Source organism: Lepisma saccharinum, chromosome 25 (genome assembly GCF_977018435.1).
Source record: "Lepisma saccharinum chromosome 25, izLepSacc3.1, whole genome shotgun sequence".
NCBI lineage: Eukaryota > Metazoa > Arthropoda > Insecta > Zygentoma > Lepismatidae > Lepisma > Lepisma saccharinum.
In genome coordinates, this window is record NC_139253.1 from 9,539,975 (window position 1) to 9,563,858 (window position 23,884).

The following is a 23,884-nucleotide window of genomic DNA, read 5'->3' on the forward strand; positions in this document are numbered from 1 at the left end:
CTGGCCGTTCCATAAGTGCTTCCGTGCGTTTCGTGAGTTTCATTATGCTCCGTGCGTTTCGTGCAAGAACGAGATTCACCAAACGCACGGGCCAGGATGCTGGTTTGTTCCGTGAAAATCGTCTGCTCCTTGCAGACAAAGCGCGTGCTGATGGATTCAAACTGCACTAGTTCGGAAAATGTATTATAATTTTAACAGATAGCGATATGAAGCAACATGCACAAGATAAGTATGCCTTGACCGTTCTTAGAATGTGATTAAAATGAGTAACAGTGGCCATAATAAGAGTTTATTTTTGCCATAAGGACATCCCTTCCGCTGACGCCATGCGGAAACTTTCTCTAAACAAAACGCTGCGCCTGCGCTTTCGCCTAGCGTGTCCCATAAGTCTGTAAAATAACTGGTTTCACCAGATTCACGAGCCCAGTTATTTTCGTTGAATGCGTTCGTTTCGTTAAGACTTTCGGAACGCACCCAGTATGTCTATGCTCGGGAGAGGCAGCAGGTTCAATGATGAAACCTCTCTTGTTACTCTCCTAGAGAATAATCTGTGTTTAAGGGATTCTCGAAAGTAATCTGTGTTTCGGAACTTTTTGTTGCACGAAACAGATATGGACAATATTAATTTGTTGACTAAAGTGGACGTTTCAAAATTACAATAGATTTCTTAGTCCTTAAAGCCCTTCACGGGTAATGCAGACAAGGAAGTGACTACGTTTCTGAACTAAATTTAATAATATTCCTTACACCGTACCAAGTGATGGATGTACTATTAAGATCAAGGTGCTTATATAGGATTTCCCACATTAAGACACCAGTCATACCTGTTTACAAGGTAATAAACAATGCAAATCAGGTGAGGGTAATGAAAGTTTCGGTAAATTTCTTATATCTGCAAAACGGCTGAAATTTGCTAGTTCATTGAATATTCGTACTTACGTATTGTTCAAGGTGGCATTCGCTTATTAAATGTTAAGTATCCCCGAAACGCCTGAAATTCCTTTACTTTCTCCTTTTTCACAGTGATACTTACGTATTCTGCATTCCTAAGGATTCTTGAAGGTGCCATTTCGTTTTTTTTTCACGGAAATAATCTATATTTTCGACGTATGATTTAAGTTTTGTTCGTTTCTTTTCCCCTTCAGTAACACGCTAAATGGCGGTCACAGTTACACTACCGTAGTCGGCATGCAGTGTTTCCACCTCACTCCACCAAAAAATACCTACTTAGCTCCATAAATCATTGACGCATAGCCCCACGAACCATTTCTGGAAAGGTTAGGTTAGGTAGGTTACGTATAGGTTACAATAGTTAAAAATTGGTTTCGAAAAAAATATGCGTAGCCCCAGACACCATTCTCGCATAGCCCCAGGAACCATTGACACATAGCCCCACCAACCATTTGTGGAAACGTACCTTCTTCAGTTACAAAAACACGTGTTTGGAAACACTGACCGGGATTGACTGGGATTACATCATCACACACAGGCTACATCCACCTGGAAGTAAATGGATGCAAGAGCTTTCGTGCATCGGTCACACATTTATATCGAAAAATAGATGATTTACTGGCAAAATTCAATGACCGATGTGAGAAAACACAGTAACGATTAGATAAGCCGGAGATGGATTTCTTCAAATTTACAGGAGAAAAGACAAGAAAGTACTTACGGAATTGCGTTCTTGTGTACTTTCTGAAGCCGGGGAAATAGTTTTTTCGAATCGTGCAACTTATTTGGCCTGTAAGTAAGGTATTTTTCGTCATTCATGCATCTCCGTTGCACGATAGCTCGTGCCACCATTGCCGTTGACTACGTGAATCAAATGTTCCGTGCATTCGGTTATGTAACCCCCTGTCAGTGTAGCAACCACACAGTAGTTTGACAAGATGTTAATTTTTTGTTGAAATTTATTTTTCTAAATTTTCCTAACCTTACGTGAATGGTTTGTAGAACAATTTTCGAATAAAAACGTTTTCTGAATAGCTTGTGCGGCATTTATAGGTTCATAGCATGCAATACATTTAAGTGTAGTGAAAGGTTATTTTTTTTTTGTTGAAATTTATTTTTCTAAATTTTCCTAACCTAACTGAACCTAACCTAACCTTCCGTGAATGGTTTGTGGAACAATTTTCGATTCAAAACGTTTTGTGAATAGCTTGTGTGGCATTTATAGGTTCATAGGTTTGGAAACACTGCACATCAGATGACGACAGACAACGTGAGTCAAGGTTTGGCCGCCGAATTAGCAACGTCGAATAAAGAATTATAATGTTAAAAATAACGTGTTTTTCATGGAAAAAAAAGTGATCCTCAGGTTGAAAAATGTTCTGCTATGCATATGAGGTAAGTAGAAATGATTTTTATTTTTTAAAAAAAAAGCGTTGAATGTGTCTCCAACTTATCTAACTGGTACCGAAAACACTTCCCCGAACTGCCACAATTCTAAAGAAACTGCATTCGGTAAGTAATTTCTCCTGTAAATTTGAAGAAATGCGTTTTTCCGATATAAGAAATTTACCAAATATATTGTTGTTTATGAATGTTTTCAATTGATTTTAGCTCGCGGAAATGTGTTATTGTGAAGTTAAGTGCATCTATTACCTTAGCATGTAACTTTACCGTGATCAGGCTGGAGGCTTCATGCAAGTGAATGTAACACCCAAAACGACATTACACAACAGCAAGTAATTTTATGTAGTTAGGTTAGGTTTGGTATCAATAGTTATTATCAACGTGTTCTTTCGCTATTTGAGTGCACATACAAAGGGTTTTAATAGTAAAAGAGCATCGAAAGCACCCTGAAATGGCAGATTTTTGCTTGTGTGTGTCAAACTTTGTGATTGAATATCTCCGTTATTTGTGTTTTCTGCTTGCTGGAAATAATTTTATATTACGTAGAGCATCAAAATCTGTCAAATAATACAAATTTCAACGTAATTCTCGAGGAGGTAGAATGGGTAAACAGACCAGTAAAGCTTACATTATGTACAGTCACTACCAATTGACGGACATATTGCTTCTTCAAAAGTATTTTTGTTTCATCCATTATTTTCTAAATCAAGATCAATGTGTAAAAATGTTATTTTATATTCAACGAGTTAGAAATTTGCTCTTGCAGAAGATGTAGGACTTAATTCTCTTTATTTTCTACAGTTGCTTGTAGATGAAAGGAATGTATCCTTCCCGTAGACCAAACTATGATTTTTCATTTTTTCTTGAGGTTTAGTAGCAATGCTAGATATAATGACGTGAAGGCAAGAAATGTATATAAATAAGTAGCCTATTTCAAGATTTTTTTCTAATTGAGTAAACATAAATGAAACCAAATGTTAATCTCTTGGTACACCATTGCATCAAGCACAAAAAAAATATTGTTTTGGAGAGATTGTGTACTATTGTCGGGAGAAAAATAAAATGAACAGACACTTCCGTAACAGTTGTTATGTTTGTTTTTTAATTTCTTTTTTTAATGTGATGATAACAATTTGATCTCCCCCAAACTTTGAAAGCCTTACAAGGCTTTTTATCATGCTTTATTGCTTCATGAATCCTTATCCTTCCTATCGTGTACTTTTTAGCACATGGCACTTTCCTACATGAGAAGCTGAACTATTTTAGTGAACCCATTTGAAATGAAATCATGATCGGTACCCTTGACCCTCTGTACCCTGTGGAGAATGTGAAATATTTTGCATGGTTTATGAAGATTTTGTTGCTCATGAACGTATTCAGTTGATTTTAGCTCTCGGAAATGTGTTCTTGTGAAGTAAAGTACGTCTGTTACCATTAGCATGTTACCTTACCGTGTAGCAGAACAGCCCAAAGGCTTTGCGCAGTTAATATAGCACCCAAAACGACTTTCAACAACAGCAGCTATAATTTTATGTAATTAGGTTAGGTACTTATAGTTATTTTCGACGTGTTCTTTCGCTATTTTAGTGTGCCTACAAGCAGTTTTTACTAACAAAAAGGGGTGAAAATACTCTGAAATTGCAGGTTTTAACTTACGTGGACCATTCTTTGGCATCAAATATCTCCGTTATTTGTGCTTTCCTAAAGCTGGAACCACTTTTACATTATGTAAAACATTGAAGTCTGTCGATTAAAAGAAAATTCGACGTAATTCTCGAGGGGGTACAGTGGGTAAACAGCCCCATCATAATCAGTGCTAAATTATTTTAACACTTACATTGCCCACCATGGAAATTATGTTTGAAGTTAAAGGTACAGTTTTACTTTTCCTGTATTGTATTTTTTTAAAAGCCTCAAATATCTTGCAGTGACGTTTGATACTAATGAAGGTCAAAGAACTAAATGCATTTATGCCCATTTGCACCATCATCGATTCCCTCGTGATTAAAAGTAAGCTCACAGTTACCTCACGAATCGGCTGGATATCTGTTGCACCAACAGAAACGACGGATAAGTTAAGTTGGGAGTAAAAGGAGGGTCAACTTTACCCTCCAAAATTGCCAAGTAAAAGCAGAGTTGACCCTCGTGCAGTATAGTAATGACTGCTATCTGCAACTGGTGTTGTATCAGGGTGGCTACTCACCGGGAATTCCTTGGAATCTGGGAATTATGCATGATTTTTTTTTCTCCGTAGAGAGAAGTTGTTCATAGTTTAGCGTTTATTTTTATTGCGGAAGGAAAATAAAGAAAAGCTGCATGGAAAAATAAAACAGAATTCTCTCAATCCGTTTACTTTGTTAGTGCCCTTTGCAGAACAATCTATCTGACAGGCAGAAAGATTATTCCAAAATAAGATATTATGCAGTGGATTAGTTAAATTTGAGTTTGAAATTCTTATACAATTAACAATTGTTCGTAGATTAGTATATTCCATAACATTTGTGACTTGTGTTTGTATTTCGAGTCTGAATATGCGAGAAGGCAAACGATGTAAACTCCACTCCTTAAATTGAATTAGACTTTTTGCCTACATTGGAAACACATAGACCCTTTATATTGTTAATATACTCGTGTTTTTGGGCAGTCAGAGGCAGTAATACATAAGGTTGAAATAGAGAACATGTGCTTTCACCCTTGAATTTTTGAAAAGTTCACCTTGAAAATCGGGAATTGTACTTGAATTTTATCATGGTCCTAGAGTGGACACTGTGTATCATTTCAGATTTTCACAATTAAATAAATGTTTAAAAGGAAGTAATAGATTCAAACTATGCATCTAAAATGCTAGAAATATATAGTATGTTACAGCATTTATACTTTGGGAGATGTTTGCTGTACAAAGTTTGGAAAATTGCATGTCCAATATAAACATACACCCAGAAGCCTGTAGTGATGTAAACATTAGCTATAAAGTGATCGTGAATGCTATGTGGAGATAGATGTATGTATAAATATATATTGAAATCTGCTACAAATATCACTAACACTACTTACTACGATTCCAAGCTGCACTAATATATCAACATTTATTTACGTAAATATGTTTTTCCCCATCTTTATTCTGTACTTGAAATTTTTATATACCAATTGCTTGTCAGATAACAATGTCCAAGTGCCTTCTCGAAAGAGGCAACCAATCATACACTTCCATCTGTATGACATTTAGGCAATTGCTTTGAGGCTAGCTATCCTCCTAGGGTTAATCCAGTGTTTGTGACTTGCTGTGTTCAACACACCTTTCATGTTGGTGCAACAGAAGATGATTGTTACTCGAGGATTACCCTGACCCACGGATTGTTTTACTTGCGAGTTAGTGGAATTTTGGTGCAAACGGGCATTAGTTGTTTTTATCATCATCTTTTATTGAACAAAAAAAAATAATCTTTTTTGTGCAATTGCAGCAGATATTGGGCATAAGACAAGGATCCTTTATTGCTAGTACCCTTGAGGATTCACCAGATGCATACACTGAGGTAGAAGTTTCAAAATCTCCAGAGGAGTGGAAATTTGTGGAGAGGTTAATGAGACCAAAACATGTTCCGCAGCCTGTTCCAAAGGACAAATACCCATCTGGATGGAAACCTCCTTCAGGTAAATCAAATTCTTCAGTATAATATTCTTTTCAGTAACTTATTTTTTTTAGGTCATATAACATGCATAAAGTTTTGTTAGGTTCATTTCTGTTCTAGTCTAGTTCGAGATACATCTCTTAGAATCTTTCACCATATAACACTTTAAAGAAGTAGTGTTGTGAGCCTACTTGCTTCAAAGCTGGAACAATAATTTGATTAAAAATACAATTTATTTCAATATTTATTTGAGTTAACCTAACATCACACTAGGAACAGCATGAACAATTTTACCAGCAGTTACTAGGGCTTCCTCGATGGTGCAGTGGTAGCGTCACCGCCTTGTAATCAAGGGGTCCCAGGTTCGATACCTGGTGGAGGCACAAGTGGTTTGGATCCCACTTTAAACTAGGTCCAGTCCCGATTAGCCTTACTGTGTGCATCATAAAGTGGACCTAAAACCTCAACTCAACTCAACCAGCAATTACTTTAATTTTTAATGCCTTACCATCACTGCACTGATTATATTTGTTAGATGAAATTAATTAAATTGCTCTTCTTTACCTTGAAAAGGTAATATAAATTTTATACTAAAGAAATATAGAAATATAATAAGAGTATTAATGGAATTTCACCACTTTCTCTCAATGCAATAATATTAATTGGATTTCTAGGATGTATCACATGAGCAAAGTCCGTTCTCACCTGTTTATCCTTCATGTTTTAAATATGAGGTATAACCTGTGTGTTTAATGTTGAATATAACGCAGGGGGATTTGCTTTAATTTTTATATCTGAATATGCTAAACTACGCTACAGGTTAGTTTGCAGCAGGTTTTATGTATCAATCTGGGTGAGAACAGTGCTCAGCATCTTCCATGCCAGTCTTGCCTCAACTGCCGAGCTATTCATATAACAGATAATGAAAAATCCACAGTATTGCCAACTGCACAACACGTCAAAACCCTCCACAGTATTGCCAACTGCACAACACGTCAAAACCCATACATGCATGTCAAGCAGAATGTATTTTTGCTTCTATTTGTCTCCTGAACCATACAATTTTGAAGGGCTTTCTGTGCATATGTTATGTAATAATTATGACATTGCTTAATACAAATCGCGAAATACATTCGAAACATGAGGGCATGTGTGTAAATGTCGAGTATGCAAAGAAGAAAATGATGTAAAAGTAAACGACAGGTCCTGCTTGAATTTAATAGTGAGTTATTGTTTGTGCTTTAGACAAAAATAAATTTGACAAACTTGGTTGCTTCATTCACAATACATCCGTTACTATAAGACACACACTTCAAGTTTATACACACACATACACAAAAAAGCATGTATTGTTATTTATTGTGGTATTTACTATGTAGTGTATTGTCTGCTACTATTACTCTGTTTGGTTTCAATTTATGAATCCCTTCACTATACCAGGATTCAAATCTTGTTTATAATCACCCTCCCCTTTCTTTGCATGGAACAGTAAATATGCATCTTCAACAAAGCCTTCATTGGCACCAGTGGGTGAAACAATAAGCCTCCCCCTTTCATGTCGGTTGCTTCAGCCCTTCAATGAAAACCTGGTGGTGGTTTTGCAAGGTGGTATGCCCCCACGCTTTATTCAATATGCATTGAAGCATGCCTTGTCTAAATAATAAACACTTCTTCTCAAGGCGATATATTTTAATACCGTAGAGATTCTTTTGTCGTCAAACAACAAACAATCGTTTCCTCCTACACTCAAACCCCAAATCATTCAGCACCCGAGACACAGTTCATACACACATTGACAGCAAATCACTCACACTTGGCTGCGACAGTTGAAAGTTCATTGCAGTGATTATAAATCTCGAGCACTTACAAATCAGTCTCGTGGAGAAATCATTAAACACCACCATTCTTTAACTGCAAGGGGTCTTTTACATGCATAAAAAATGTTCGTTGACACCTGTCAGCACCGGTGTTATTTTTGTCACCTCATGCCCGGTTTTACTTTGATCTTGTTGACATAAGGAGGAATATACCAGGTGGTTATAATTAAAGTGACGGTGTTCAGAGTGATACAGCATGGGCTGTAATGAGAGTAGCAGTCTGAAACTTCGTAGATACGCTAATGAAGCAATGCCCTCGCGAATTATGCAAAAAAAAGTTCCAATTCTCGCCACCAGGGTAAAAAATGGCGCTGTAAGCAGTCAAAACGTGGAATTTTCCGTAACAATGACGTCAAAGTCGGTGACATTGCCTAACCATTGTGTGAGCTCCCTGGTTGTTGTTGGTGACGCTTGTTACTTTTTTCCTTTAGTAATGTTCATGTAATTCGAATAGTGAAATTGTAGCGATATTTTATTACAAAGAGTATTGTTTTCTGCGATTTATAGTGTTTTTCCTGTAACTATACCAAGTTTTGATTGCTTACAGCGCCATTTTTTACCCTGGTGGCGAGAATTGGAACTATTTTTTTGGGGGGGCATAATTTGCGAGCACATTGCTTCATTAGCATATCTACGAAGTTTCAGACTGCTACTCTCATTACAGCCCATGCTGCACCACTCTGAACACCGTCACTTTAATTATAACCACCTGGTACATGTAAAATAACTGCTTGACTTTGATGAGCTTTTCCCTTTGGATGATGCCCAAAATGACACTCGAGCAGAACTGCACGCTGAACAGGAGACCTCGATTCAACAATTCTTGCCGCTGTACATCATCATTAGCAATGAATCATCATAAGCATAGGGTCGAAATAGTGGGGTGTGCAACACTGGTATCACTGACTACACACGTCCTCTGCAGTGTGTTGCATTCTTCCTCGACTTGTTCTTGAGCTTCAGGGTTTCTTACATGGAATAGAATGCCCAGCTGGCAAATCTAGGGTTCGAAGTTAGTCTGCTCAGTGAATGCAACCGATCAAGTCCATACCTGCTAATGTATGTATTATTTTGCCTATATATTCCAAATTAAATAACTGTTTTGTTGCCAGTATATAGCTATATCGGAATAGAAACCATCTCAGCAAAACTTTATTCTGCGCACACGTTTGGGTGTATGTATGGGAAAAGTTGCTGCAAACTTAGTATCTTGTTCATGAGTGTTTTGTCTAGAATTATATTATTGGGGGGAATACATTTTCTTACTTGTTTAGTAATTATTATAATTTATTTGTTTAGTAATTATTATAATGACAACAATAGCAACAGCAGTAATTAGAATTACCAACTTATTATCTGCCATCCCATACTTAGGAAACACCTTAGTACAATGAATCTGAGGGGGGATTTGAAGTACATCATGCTAGTCTAACTCAATTTTTCACCTTTCACTTATTGCCAGTCCTTTGTATTTGTAAACATTTATTTGTATTTTACAAAAAAAAATAATAAAACTAATGATCTGTCTGTATTTGGAATAATAAGAATTGTCCAAGTGACTGCAAAATATTTATAAAATATCAGATTACATAATTTTATCCACATAGTAGTGATAACGCTAGGGAACAAATTTCAACTTTTTTTCTGTATCCTGGATGAAATAACTTGTTCTTTACTAATTTTGGTGCGAGGAATTCAGAGAAAGTCTCAAAGTTTGTGTATCACTCACATTTCCGAGATATACAGGGTGTCCCAAAAGTCACAGAACCGAGACTAAACGTTTTAAACTTTTGTACAAAAAACGATAGATTCATGAACCTTGTATTAGTTATTAACTTTATCTATATGGATATTCTTTAAACATTAAGCACAAAAATAATTCTCTGCATGAACGTTCAGTATGGAATATATGCTTGTAAAAAAAGTAAACTTCCCCGTGCACAGTTCCATGAAGGCACATTAGGGGATGTGGGAGTAATTCTGAGCATTACAAACGATTTATGGGGTTAAACATTCCATATTCATAAAGTTTTTTTTTCTTTTTTTAATACTAAGTGTACTGGCAACATTGGTCATGTCAAAGTGCAGTACCAGGTGCATCAACATCTGGCGATGCTTTTCAATTCATTTCCAGATGAAGTAAAAGATTTGAAATTTATCGTGCATATCATATCATATTTACATATCTTTTTCTATGTAACACTATCTTTTCTATTTGAAAGAATGTTCCTGGTCACAAGAAATGTTCAATTCCACTGTGGTGGATAGTGATTTAGGAATTGGGAATCCCTCACTATGTGTTATCGACTTTAATGTGGAGGGCACATTGGCATATGCAAATGCTTTCATACGATGGGACAAAAATAATAATCTGTTGGTTCAAACCATTATCTTAGTGTTACAGCACAATTATGACATGTACCACGTGATGTCCATGGGCCGTCAGTCTTTTTGTACCAGCGACAACCAAAGTACAGTCGGTACACTATCTTTACGCAATCTGGGATGTTTTTGCATTGCAATTTTGGAGTGCATTGGTCCGAAATGTAACAGAATGTGTTAGGATGATATACACAGCTAAGGGTTTCTTTCAGTCGACATAGTTTATCACAGCACAGTCTACTGTGTCACTGCTCAAATAAAATGCTGTGAACTGCATGTTTATTTATGACGATATATGGTAATATCCTTTTTTGTAGCAAACAGGGTTACAATAAACCTCACATACCAACACATAAGAGACAACTGAAAATATGCATGATGATTTGGCCTGCAAACAGTTTGCAGTGTTGCCAGATTACAAGAAAAGTGGAATTCAGTGGTATATATATTACCCATATTATACCATATGTGACGTCACGCATATAAGAGCAGTGTCTTCACTTCTGAATTGTTAAATCATTTAATCTTGACAATGTGCCATGATGAATCCATATTGTAGACACTTGTTGTTTTCTACTGAACGAATCTACAAGAAGAATCACATTGCTACATAGGCCTAGTGTAAGTGATGTACTCATGCAGTTTGTTCACTTACCTACCTTGCAGATACCATAAGCAACTTGGAATATTTCGTTCCACGAAGCAAAAACCACATGCTCCCAGTCTACCTTCAAGTGTCAAAGAAAGGTCAGAGGAGGATTACGGAAATGAAGCACATTAAAGGAAATATTTGGGTAAAGTAAAATGGTTATGTATTTCTAACATTTACTTTGTGCTTATTGTTACCCTTTTGAAATTATTTTATGAAATGTCAAAAAAATTCAAGGTAAATGGTTGTTGACAGGTTTTTTTTATTATTTGCTTTTGGCAAATTTCATAATTTTACCATATAATATTTAATATATTGGTAAGCATGAATATCCTGCTTCTTTAAGCTCTCTTCAAATAGTATGATCAGATGTTTCTTCAGTCACCACACTGACCAGGGGCGATTCCTCCATGTAGGAAGTGAGGAACTTCCTACATTTCATTTATACTTGCTTCCAGTTCTCTACTTTTTAGGAGTTAATAATAATGCACGTTATAAAATTATGAGCGCAATGTACGTACAATTGACTAGGTTAGCTACTGTCAAGAGTTGACGGCTGGCGCTGCAGCTCCTTCCAGCCGCAGCTCAAAGACGATGGACACAAAGGCTTGGCTGTTGCCGCTGAGGAACATCGGTGGTCATCCTACAAACAGATGGGTGAGAAGTGGAAAAGGGAAGGTTGCAGTTTTTAAAGATCCAGCGAGAAAGCATCGAGGGGTTCCTACATCAGTGGTGCCAACCCCATCAAAATGGTACTAAACGTAGCACAGTTTGATCTTAGTTGGCCCCTAGCATCGTGCTTTTGGCATAATGGTCAAATCTAGCATAATCTGCAAACGCGAGTCTCTGGGAGAGGGAAGTCGAATTCAAAGGACTAGGTTTTCAGGAAATAGAGATAAAATTACGGCCAAATTTTATTTATACTTCACCAGCAGACTTGCTTCAAATAAAAGCGAGTACTTCAAATAAAAGCGAGTATGCATACACAGCGACACGTTTTTATTTTACAACCATGCAACGATCCATCCTCTTTCCTTACTTTATCCTGTCGATTTTGTTCCTGAGGAGATTTTACGGTAGTACATCGATAGAAGGTTGGGGGTAAACAAACCATTTTCTCAAACCATTTCAAGGTCTATGTTGAACCCATTTTGTTTGTTGAGCCATTCTACACAATTTTGTGTATTGAATAATAAATAACACGAGTTCAAAACTCAAAAAGTATATGCATAATTGAACTTAAAACTGCAGTTTTCTGAGAATAGTAATTAATGATAAAGCCTAGCACAATTTAGAATCATTTACCGCAGCACTTTTTATTATCCTCAATCCACACTACAGGGAGAGGGGACAAAATCGAAATTCTTGCAAAATCTGAAATATCGTCAATACTATTTTCGTTGATTTTTATAGGTTCACATTAAAAGAATTCATAGTTCAAGGGGGGGGGGGCAAAGGCCCCTTGCCCTACCTTGTGCGTGGGCCTGCAGGCAACATTCTAAATGTAATAGATAGTACGAGCGATTTGTGCGACTGTAATTGAATGCATTTTTCAAACCGTCCTGTGTTTATCATAACTTCTTCCTTATATATAAAAAAAAAAAAAAAGGTAAAGTGCTCCCCTGTGCTTAGCACCATTCCATGAAGGCGTATAGGGGGTATGAGGTTAACGCCCCACACTTTCTTGATCCGGTCGTTAGTGGGGGTGATGTGATCAGCATCATGCCCCTGTTTGTCTTTACCCCCCAGGGTTTCTTCCTACACTTCAAAAAAGCCACGAGTCGCCACTGACACTATGGGGATGTTACAATCTTCCTAGTGAACAAGTCTTTAGGTGCAAGTGGCTAATAAGGGTTGTTTAACCATCTGCATCCTCATAGTAGCACAAATGTCCTGCGTGTGGCACTTAATGCCACTCTATCAAGCCCAATGTTATTTACAGGAATTATTGATGCAAATCGATGTTGAATTACACTAGCACTTCCTGGAAATCAGGCGAAATATACATGAACACAAACATGTCCATTGCAGACATTTTTATTAGCTATTAAAAGAAATAAAGTAAGAAAAATGAAAGTGTCTCATAGAATTACAAAGTTAGACTCTTGAACAGGGTTCCCACTCCCCTGGAAATCTCAGGGAATTTTTTTTAAAAAAAATGACATTCTCAGGACTGCACATCTATCCTGAAGATGAGAGTTACATTAGCTCTCGAAAGCTTGGAATCTTTTCCACAACTTACCTAGTCGATAGCCTGAGAGAATCTTTTCATCATTCGTCGCCAGGAAATCTTCAAGACTTGCTTAAAGTTAATAGTTTGCATTTCCGAATTTGCAACAATTTGTACAATTGACGTGAGAGAGATAATTATGTAAAGTGTGTGGTTGCCACATCATCACAACTACCACACGAGAATAAACATTATTCCAGTTACTGCAACAATGTCACATCTGATTGTCATGAATTTCCATTGTTTTCTCTCACGCTGCCCATTATTTGCAAGTTTTAAATCAGCACTAGGGCATGGTTTTCAGTGTTCACGTTGGTTATTGAGAAGTAATTAAAAACTTTCAGTTATTTAGAGGTATCTATTAGGAGAAGTTTTACTATATTTTATAAATATAGTATGGCTGCAAAGTTCCTTTACACTGTACTTTACCCGATTGTACAAATACGTTTGTCACAAATATTAATGGGGTCTCTTCGAGGTGTGACTGGCACCACTACCGTGCAGCCCTGGGTGGCAGAAATAACTTACCAATATTCAAGGCAAGTTGTGATGGCAGGCACAACTTTTACTGTGGAGGAGTGTTTGGTGGCTTGTGTGTGGGTCCACGAACATCGAATCACTGGAAAAACAATGGAGGACATCATGGATGGAGAGAGTGTGATTTATTGCAACTCTTGCAATCTGAATGTATTTTTCTGAGGGAAAGAAAATCCTTAATTTTTTTTTTTTTTTTTTTTAGAAAAATGAGCACAATCTGCCTCATGTTATGGTTTAATCAAGGATGACAGCAGAACACCTGGTTGGTCCTTTTTTAAATAACTCTGTTAATTAGCACATTTACCTGAGAATGATCAATGAGTGGTTGCTTCCACAGTTGATGGCAAAAAGAAGTCGCCGACACCATTTGGTTTCAACAGGATGGCACACGAGCACATTTCGCTTTGATCGTCCACAGATACCTGGATGAAATTTTCCCAATCGCTGGATCAGCAGACTGTCTAGCTACATTGCTATGGCCTTCAAGAAGCCCTGGTATCACCACACCTGACAATGAACTCTGGGGTCTTGTGAAAGAAGAGGTGCGGAAATGCTGATACTCTGACAACAAGCTGAAAGATGCAGTTTCTTCAGCATTTCAAGATGTCATCCATGATATGCTGTTGTGGATGAACGATTGAACATGGAGGAACCCACACGGACGTTTTGATTTCGTAGGAGGCAAACTGTGTACATAACCATACAATTCATATTCAGTGTTAAGGAACTTTCCAGCCACCCTGTACAGTTCTTGTGTATCTTGCTTATTGATTTCAATTCAGTTAAGTAAATTTGATACTGAGGGTAACTGGAATCATTAAATGAGAATGACTGTTCTCAAAGCTTACTCACTTTTTTAAACATCAGTCAGATGTTATTTTTTTGTTATGCCTTTTTACTTCCACACACAGTTTTATCATTTGTTCAGTGATTGCTCAGAATGTTCAGTTATTGCATTAGGTAGACTTTTCTAAATTTTGCAAGTGATAGTAAATTACCATAGCATCTTTGTTCTTTCTTTAGTTGATGGATCAAGAACTGAAGAAATTCCTAGAAGAAAAACATCAGAGGAAAATAGCATCACAAGTTCATGAAGTCTTCAATATGATTAGGTTAAAAGGTGATTATGTGAGAGATACTCAGAACTGGCTTCTGGACAGAGGATTTTAGCAACAGTGTATAAACAGACATTTGATGCATATGAAAGTACAGAGTGCAGTTTACTTAAAGTAGGTTACACATATAATAATTTGTTTTGTATAATTTACTGTAAAATTTGTTGATGAATAGATGAATTTTCAAGTTAACTTAGTATTTTTATTCAACAATATCGAACTTCTTGTTACCAAGTCAAACTGCCATGGAATTGACAACAAATTTAGTGCTACTGGGTCATACACTATGTCCCTGCTCTGGGCACTGGGATTTTTCTTGAATTCTCTAAGCAGGATTGGCAGATTACACAAAACTGAAAATATGATTTAAAGGGAAGTTAACAATCTTTATTGCATTGCTCCTCTTGCAAATATATTGTATAAAGAAACTAATTACCACATTATTATGTTGGGCAAGCATACAATTTATAATATTTCAGTTACTTTATACTTCTGGCAGAGATTTGTTTTTACACAATATTGTGATGAGTGAGTAAATCAATAAAATATCCATGCTTTACATTATGGATTTATTCGTTACTGACATTATATGAGACACGTGACACATCTGGAGAATGTAGAAGTTTGGCATTTGCTTCACTGTGCCACCTGTAGTCAATGTTACTTGGTTAAATGACTGGATAAAAAAAAAAGAAGTCCCTTCCTGGAGATTGAACCGATATTTCAGTCAGCACTGCTCACTTTTAAAATAAAGACATTTGTTTCAAATATTATGTATTTGAGGGCCAGTAGGGCAGTAACAAATGGCAAGGAAATAGAAAACTCAGCAGATGCTGGTAAAAAGTTTAAATTTTCATGGCTGCAGGTTGCATCTTCAGATGTAGATAAAGATGGCGGAAATGGAAGTTGTTGTCAGGTCCAGAGCAATTCAGGCAGTTGCCACACTTGTCAGATATTGAGTGATAGGGTGTGTGTGTGTGGTGAGGGGTGAAGATGGGGTTACTGGGTGGCCTTAGTCAGGCCAGGGCATGTGGTTGCCATAATGGCTGACATAGACATTTTTGTACTGTGGTGATTGTGGATTGGAGTAGGGAGGGGGAGATCCCTACTTGGAAGCAGTTGAGTGAAGTGGTTGTGGAGTGGTGGATGTTTCCCACAGGTAAAAAAGAAACTAATTACCACATTATTAGGTTGGGCGAGCATACAAGCTTAAAGTTCTAATTTCAGTTACTTTATATTTCTGGCGGAATTTGTTTTTACACAGTATTGTGATGAGTGAGTAAATCAATAAAATATCCATGCTTTGCATTATGGACATGGAAGTCACCACGGATATTGCAAATACATGTCATTTCAGAAACGCATACATATTCTGAAAGTTATATTTTGAAATAGAATAGAACACATTTATTATTCAATTCATTTAGTACAACAAAGTCATATAAAAGATGAGTTTCTTACAGTATAATTCAAGTTTTTTGAATGTCCCAGAAAATTCTTCATCATATATTTCTCAATTATAATTGATTATCACATAAAAGTACAATGGTAAATGCTAATTTTAAATTTCAAAAATAATAATGACTACATATAATACGAGATTCTACCATTACTTTCACAAACATATCACAGTTACTTCTCAAGGCAAGTTTTTTTTATCTACTTTTTCTTCATTCAGTTGCAGAACTACTACTTTAAATTTAACAAGTTTTTACATGATGTAACTGTTAATTACATGGTTATACATAATATTAAAAATATAATATTTTGAAGCATTTTCCTACAACTATACACAAGAATTAAGGTGAACAAAACAGTACAATGTCAAGCATGTTTATAAGTATAATTTGTTACCACTTCATGAATCTAAAATTTGGAGTGTCCTTTTTTAAATATAGTTGATGTACTTTATGTAATTCATTTCAGATGATACAGTGAAAAAGTATATTCATTTACTCCAGAGTTCGCACAAGTACAGCAACCAGATTAAATTGGAAAAACCTTAGTTTATGTAATAATGTCAGGTGTCAATATTAAAACAATCATTTTTGTAAGACGAGATGAAATAAAGTGAATTTGGAAATTCATTAAGAGATTCAAAATACTCAGACCCATGGGCAACTCAGTGAAAAAGAAAGTTAAAATTATGCTCTGACCTTTGTTGATAACTTTCTGGAAACTGCAAAAAGAGAAGTTTATAAATGTTAAATAAAGGGAGATTGCTAACACATTTTTTATTTCCAAAGATTGCAATATGATGTGAGATACCTCAAAAACAGTGAAAAATCATATGAAGAGGTCTTTGTAAATTTTAGTGTGTCACATAATGTTACTATTAGTTCATTTGGAATTCATAAATTGCCTATTATTTTAAAAGTTAAACAAAATTTATGAGTTTCCTTGATAGCTGTAATTGTCCTTGTTCAATTTCTTCTGGTTAAGGACCCACAAAAATATTAGGCCTGGTCCCAATTCTGAATGTGCACTATTAGTAAGTGCAGTGTCTTCATCTGACAGTTTTCATACTGTATTTCTGGCAAGTTGCAACTTATGGAAGAAAATCATTCCCAAATATTATGCTTCTGAGAAATTGGTTCATAACTTTGAGGCACTAAATGTATTATTGGAAGTTCATGACAACCTTTTATGTAATATACATAATAGAAACAGACCTCTGTTATTTGTACCTTACTGGTAGATATATATTTTTTTTTATTGATAAATGACATCACACTTTTCTCCATATCATATACTTAAAAGAAAACCACATCACTATTTTCCTAACTTGGCCTTCAAGTTTATAAGCTCTGCAGATGTAAAATCATGGACGGATGTGAACAGGAACACTATGTAAACAGTCATCTATGAAAACATAACAATGCTCGTTGCACCATACATGGTCGTTACAGATACATAGCAATAATGAAACAACCCTCAATTAGTGATCCTCCAAGATGGCACGGTATTGAACTTTTTTGGAAGATCGATATTTGGCATTATACATTTTCTCCCTCTTGGTCCCCAATGAGGGATTTATATTCCGTTGCATTCCTTTTCCTCTTGATAAACTCGGGAACTGTATCGCAACCGTACCAACAGCCCAGCAGTGCAAGCATCGTGATCACCAAACTTCCCAGCACTATGAGAACTGGACCCGTGATGTGGTTTGGTAGCGTGTTGAAGCCTAGGTTATCGTAGTCGATGGGTGGGTCTCGGAAATAAGCCACGTAGGTCATGACTCCACCGGTGGCTACGAGGTAGGCCCCTAGGCACGCACCAAGAAGCAGGAAGAATGCATTGTCCAAGTGGCCTTTCTTGTTACGATCCAATTCCAGCAACTTCATTTCTGTAAAGTACAAAGGGGTTTGTTTTAAGTATACATGCAAGAGGAATTTACGTAACATGTCAATTATTTCACTCACAGTAAAGCAAGTGACAGTAGACACTTCACATTTAATTACAACCCGAGGGTTGCAAGGAAATTTTTAGAAGAATATATAAAAGCATTTCAAAAAAAGATAGATCATGGGCGAGGTAACAATTGCAACCTCTAAACATTCATGTTCAGAAACTTGTAAACACGCTAAAGAAATTTACAAGTTTCTTTTTGTGATTTTGTAAAATTCACACCATGCACAGATTGGTTAATTAGTTCTGAGTCGACAATTTAAAATAGGATTCAAATTGGTATATGCCTCCAGATGGAATTGAACCCAAGAGCCCTTGATTCAAATGTGACAGCCAGCCTTAACCACTATGCTATTGGGGAGGCTCATCTTAGTTATTAGGTACACGCCTGCCAGTGTGGTATTTGAAAGAATTTCCAGTAGGAAAATTCCAGCAATTCCCCATCACCCCCTTTCAAATACCATCCTGATGTCAGCCTTTGGTGTGCAGCCTAAACTGGATCAAATGCAGAAACACATATGATAATTTTTATAAAACAAGGGTTGGATAAAAAGTAATGGCAACATTGCTGTCCCGTGAAAGGGGTGAGTCACAGCGCCACAAGCGTTTCGTGGCTGATAAAGGAATGTCAGACGAGGAAGTATAGTGAGTGGGAGCGATTGAATGTTATTCAGTCAAAAACAGCAGTGCTCTGAAGCAGAGGACGAGAGTGCAAGCGCCCTAACAATATGTTTAGGCAAGAAGAACAACGTCTCTTAGGCAGACTGTTAACGCAGCCTACTTCTGCACCTTCTTGCAACACCACCTTCGTCTCGCATTAAGAAGGAAGCGATGGCACGGTGTCCCATCATCCTGCTTGACAATGCAAGGTGTCACACTGCGAACAATGTGACGGCGCTCCTGCATAAATGGTAGTGGGAGGTACTGGAACATCCGCCGTATTCACCGGTATGAGACCGTGTGATTACGACCGTTTTGTCAACATGAAGTAACCACTGGGCGGGAATCACTACGACACATGAGAAGCCATCATACGTGCTATAGGGCAGTCACTGCGGGACATCGACAGAGATGGACGCGCTGACGGTGTACGACGCCTTCCATACATGTGACAGAAGGTCGTAGAGATGAGGGGCGATTACTTTGAAGGAATGTAACACGTGCTCCTCTGCCAATACAGTCAAGTACCAATTATACCAGTGTTGCCATTACTTTTTATCCAACCCTTGTAGGAATATCGTGTACCCATGAAGTTGGAGAATACTTTACCCTTTCTGTTTTCACCAAAAGTCAAGTGGCTCTCTGGACCATATTTAAATTGATCTGGAAAAAAGGTCCCTGGACCGAATTGAAATACTTTACAGATAAAAAGGTTCTTTATGATCCAGAGCTCTTTTACTCTTGCTGAATTTTTCCCTTGGACCGGAATTGAATTTATTATTTAAGATTCCTCGACCTCTAACAACCCTGCTTACAGCGTCTATGTCTATCCGAATATACCTTGAGTTGAGAGCCACTTGACTTTTGGTGAAAACAGAAAGGGTAAAGTATTCTCCAACTTCATGGGTTTTTAAGTACCAGGGATGGCCAAGTGTTGGTAACTTCCAAGAGAAATCCTGTTCAAAAGTGTAAGTAATTAATTTGCCAGTGTATCAATATTTCAGGACCTTCAACAGATGGGAAGATAAATTTTGAAAGGAATAAAAGTTCTAATTGTATGTCAGTATAAGTCGAAATACCATCAACATCTCGGGAACTTAGACAGAGCAGCATTTACTGGCATGAGCAGTTAATACTCTCTTCTCAACAGGAAGTTTTTGTGAAGAGATGGGAAAGTAAATAAACAAATACAAACAAAACAAAATATTACAATTTTGGGAAGGGTCATCCAGGTCTCCTATATTGAAGGTATCTAGCACAATGGTTCTCAAACTATGGTACGCATACCCCCAGGGCAAGGGCGTATCCAGGGGGTCTGGACCCCACCCCCTAAATTCCTTTTTTTTTTTAAAAAAAAAAAATACTATGGTAGGTTCAGCATACTTTCCGATGAGACACTTTATGTGGCAGGTATAGAAAATTCTCTGTGTGCATGGTTTGTAGATTCTGAAAATAACATCCACTAAAAGTTTTTTACCCAAGAGACATCACAGAACTGCTTCAGAGACTTAGGAAGTTTTCAGATGAAGAGATCAGCCAAATATTTCAAACTGCTTCTGAAAAGTGTCAACAGACATTCAATTCTGAAATTGCCATTCTAAGAATAACAAAACACACACACACACACAAACGAGATAACTATCCTTGCAATATTATAGAGGGGGGAGATTTGTTGGTCTTGGGGGAAGGGTAGGTACCACTGGCAGAAGCCCCCCCAAAAAATTCTGGCTACGCCCCTGCCCCAGGGGTCCATGAACTACATGAAGGGGGGTACACAACAGCTCGGAGAGTGGTTTTTCATCCACGCTACCTAAAAAAAAAAACAACTACCGAAATAGACTAAATTTGGAGCCCACTCTCCGCTTGAAAGTTTCAAGTGTACAACAAGACATCAAGAAACTTGTCAGGCTATGCAGGCACATCCTTCTTACTAGAAACTTGAAGATTTACAATAAAAACTCCAAAATTGTGCTTGACAGTTTGCATACAAACTAATTTGTTCTTTACTTTCTTTCAATAACTCTGGGAAAAGTATAGGGAAATTATTTTATATATTTCTTAGCATACATGTGTTTCACATTTTTATTTTTGTAACTAATCATAGAAGATTGTAAACGTAGCAACACCCAATAAAATAATGAACGTGGGATTCTAATGTTTATTTGTTTACCATCTTTCCACATGGAGCCCAATGCCATTTTTGTTCTATTGCAGATGCACGCCTCCATCGTATCAAAAACGCTCCACCAATCAGGCAGCCCAAAAAATCCAGAAAACCTATGGTGAGGGTAAATTAGACTAAAGGGTACCATGAGGAAAAAAGTTTGAAAACTTCTGGTCTAGCACATTGCCGGTGCCAAACGAGGTGATGCCGCTACGGTCGACCAGTTCGCTCTGTTATCGACCCCCAGCAAACAAGAAATAAAGGCACTCTTAGACCAAATATGCATTTTATGGCTTGCAGGTGTGTAGTACTGGCTGCCTACCCCCCCCCCCCAACACAAAATATTATTTCCGTCCCCCCTCTTCTGCCACCCCACTCATCCGGGCCTGAATGGGTACGAAGGGGTGCAAATGTTCTTGGGGTATTCAAGATACCCTAACAACGTTTCTAATTGTTCTAAACTGGCTCTTGGAAAGCCAATTCTCACGGTTAAAATTCTGCTCAAGCTGTCTCTAAACTTATCAAACACACTGTGATATTAAATTTATTCACAATCACGAATAAGCGAGACGTTACGCATAAACTGCACGGTAATCCAGATGTTTTGCGTGCTGCTCGTGACCTTGAGTCTTCCAGCCTTTCTTACACAAGTGAGAAAAGCTAACGATCTCATCCCAATTTGCACCCTTAGGCAATTTTGTCGCCAGTTCGTTGAAGATAGGTTACAGGCATATAGAAAGTAAGAAAAAAATGTACAGAACTTTTTACGATAATCGAAATAAGTGTCGATTTGAAACATCGATTACTTTTGAAAAAATAGTGAGTGCGTCAGCGCTTTTGCCCTTTGCTTGGCATGAGGACAAACCTTGCAACAATGAAAGGCTTGATAGGTCTCGCGAAGATACTATGTTTTATAACAGTTAATCTTACCTTCTTGTCCGAGGGCTAAAATTTTTCAGCGTACTGAAATTAAACACTTCTACCTTAACTTTTGTCCCTTCTGGACTTTTTGAAAAAAGTACTCCTCGCTTATTTAATTTCAGTTTCGTGTAAGACAAGGTTAACGTTAACTTTTAGAAATTGCCTCTATAGATAGGGTTTTGTAATCCGATAAAACCCATGAATCTCCCCTTAGTATTATTTCAATATTATTAACAATCAAGTTTGGGTTTCTCGGCTTTCGAATCACCCTGTAGCCGATCTCACGAGGCTGTTATTGATCTCAATGTTTTCTGTCCTTATGTTTAAAGATGTGTCATGCGGACATCGCTATTGTAATTCGGCTCGCAACAACCAGGTAGCGTAGAAGCTCATTCTTCCGGGTTAACGGTGATGATGCAGAAATAATTCGTGGAATGAACACTTCGTAGGTTGGACACACAACAACAGCAGAACACACTTCTTGCCGCCCACGCTCACCCAATGAAACCAGTCTCGATTTGTCGAAAGAGTGCTTTGCACAGCACAGGATTTGGATTTGAACCCATTAGTGTTATTTTTAGCGCTTGAACGTTATGAGATGAGCTTCATCCGTTCTGATTCCCACATTTTGCTTTTTCCGACGGAGGGAAGGGGGGAAAGATTCTAATGCCTTACAATCGCCCCGGAAACTCGTGAGTTCATTCATCGTACATTTAAAGTTAAAAAAGCATCAGCTGCATTCAAGCTGCCATCTTGCATTTCTAGAGCCGAATTGAGCAAAAAAACAACAACTTAGTTTTATGATAGACTATTGTGCCAGCATTGGAAATGTGAACTTTAGCAACCACTTCTGAACAACTGGAGTTCGAATAAATTAGTGTAAAATGAGGAAAGGAGGTCAGAACTTTATTTTTCACATTCCATCAGTTAATCTTGCCATTTATTATTTCAAATATAATGCAGAAAAACTCAGAAGAGAATGTACAGTTTCAATAGAGTTTGCGAAATGTCATATGATGGTTCAGGTAAAGTTAATGGATCCATTTTCAAACTACTTAAAAAAAAAAGCAAAACAGTGCCTCGTTTTTCGCTTAACCGGTGCATCTGTTACAAATAGTAATAATAGTTGATTATACTATATTAATAATGAGATACGTATCCCCCCCCAGCAAAAATTCGTATGATGTTGTGTACACATTTTCGTATTTCCGAAGAAAAGTAGTTTCACTAGAAATTTTTCAAACTTATAGTTTAGCTAGCATTATATAAATTGTGTGTGTTTTTTAATCACCTCATTACACAAAATTAGCTTGTCGCAAATCTTCCTGTCGCTAACCTTTTCTTGTTCTGTTTCTCTCGCTTCCCTCCTTCCACTCTTTCCCAATGCCAATTTATCTTTTCTCTCTCGCTTCTCCCTTTGTATGTGGTTTTCTTCCTCCCCCCTTCTATCTAGGTCTAGATCTGGGCCAATCCATGACAAAGTGATCCTACCAATTCAAAAAGTAAAATTAGTCCAAATACTATTTAAACAGCATTAAACTTAAGCTTTTGCTTTAGCTTAGTGCGGGACACTAAATAGTTACTAATTTGATATTTGCACGTCCTTGAATGGCTTTAAGAATACAGATTAACAAGGAGAAAAAGGAGAAAGAGAAGTGAAAAATGTGATACATGTTGTCTTTTTACATTGAGATTTAGTGTATAAGCAATGCTCAATAAATTTGGTTATTATTAAAATTTATGAGTTGAGGAGGTTCTTTTCCCCTTTAATATTGTTCAGTTCAAGTATTAGGAGAGTAATATGGTATTAAATTGAGTTAATTAATGAGGTATTCAAATAGGTCACACCCGGAACGTTTAAAAAAATAATAATAAATAACAGTAAAAATAAAAATGTTTACTCTATAATAAACACATGAGATGAAAGGTTACAATCTACATTTCCTCCCAAAAAATA

General features: G+C 37.1%; 2 protein-coding genes across 5 annotated transcripts in view; one reads left to right on the top strand and one right to left on the bottom strand.

Moving 5' to 3' along the window:
* Positions 1-575: 575 nt before the first annotated feature.
* Positions 576-14,978, top strand: mRpL49 (mitochondrial ribosomal protein L49). 4 transcript variants are annotated; one of them, XM_083111966.1, is made up of 4 exons: positions 576-856; positions 5,817-6,006; positions 10,910-11,037; positions 14,683-14,978. In XM_083111966.1, the coding sequence occupies exons 1-4, from the start codon at positions 761-763 to the stop codon at positions 14,827-14,829; spliced, it is 561 nt and encodes a 186-aa protein (XP_082968092.1). In that variant the 5' UTR covers positions 576-760; the 3' UTR covers positions 14,830-14,978. The 4 variants fall into 4 exon arrangements, with proteins under 4 accessions (XP_082968092.1, XP_082968093.1, XP_082968095.1 ...); XM_083111967.1 differs by having other exon boundaries at positions 5,820-6,006; XM_083111969.1 differs by having other exon boundaries at positions 576-835; positions 5,820-6,006.
* A 1,188-nt stretch (positions 14,979-16,166) lies between these two features.
* The window catches only part of LOC145978658 (uncharacterized), a 41,585-nt gene continuing 33,867 nt past the window's right edge, over positions 16,167-23,884 (bottom strand). Inside the window, exon 2 of the mRNA XM_083111420.1 lies at positions 16,167-18,120. Coding sequence (XP_082967546.1) covers positions 17,771-18,118 — 348 coding nt within the window. The 5' untranslated portion in view covers positions 18,119-18,120 and the 3' untranslated portion in view covers positions 16,167-17,770. The remainder of the gene's footprint in view (positions 18,121-23,884) is intronic.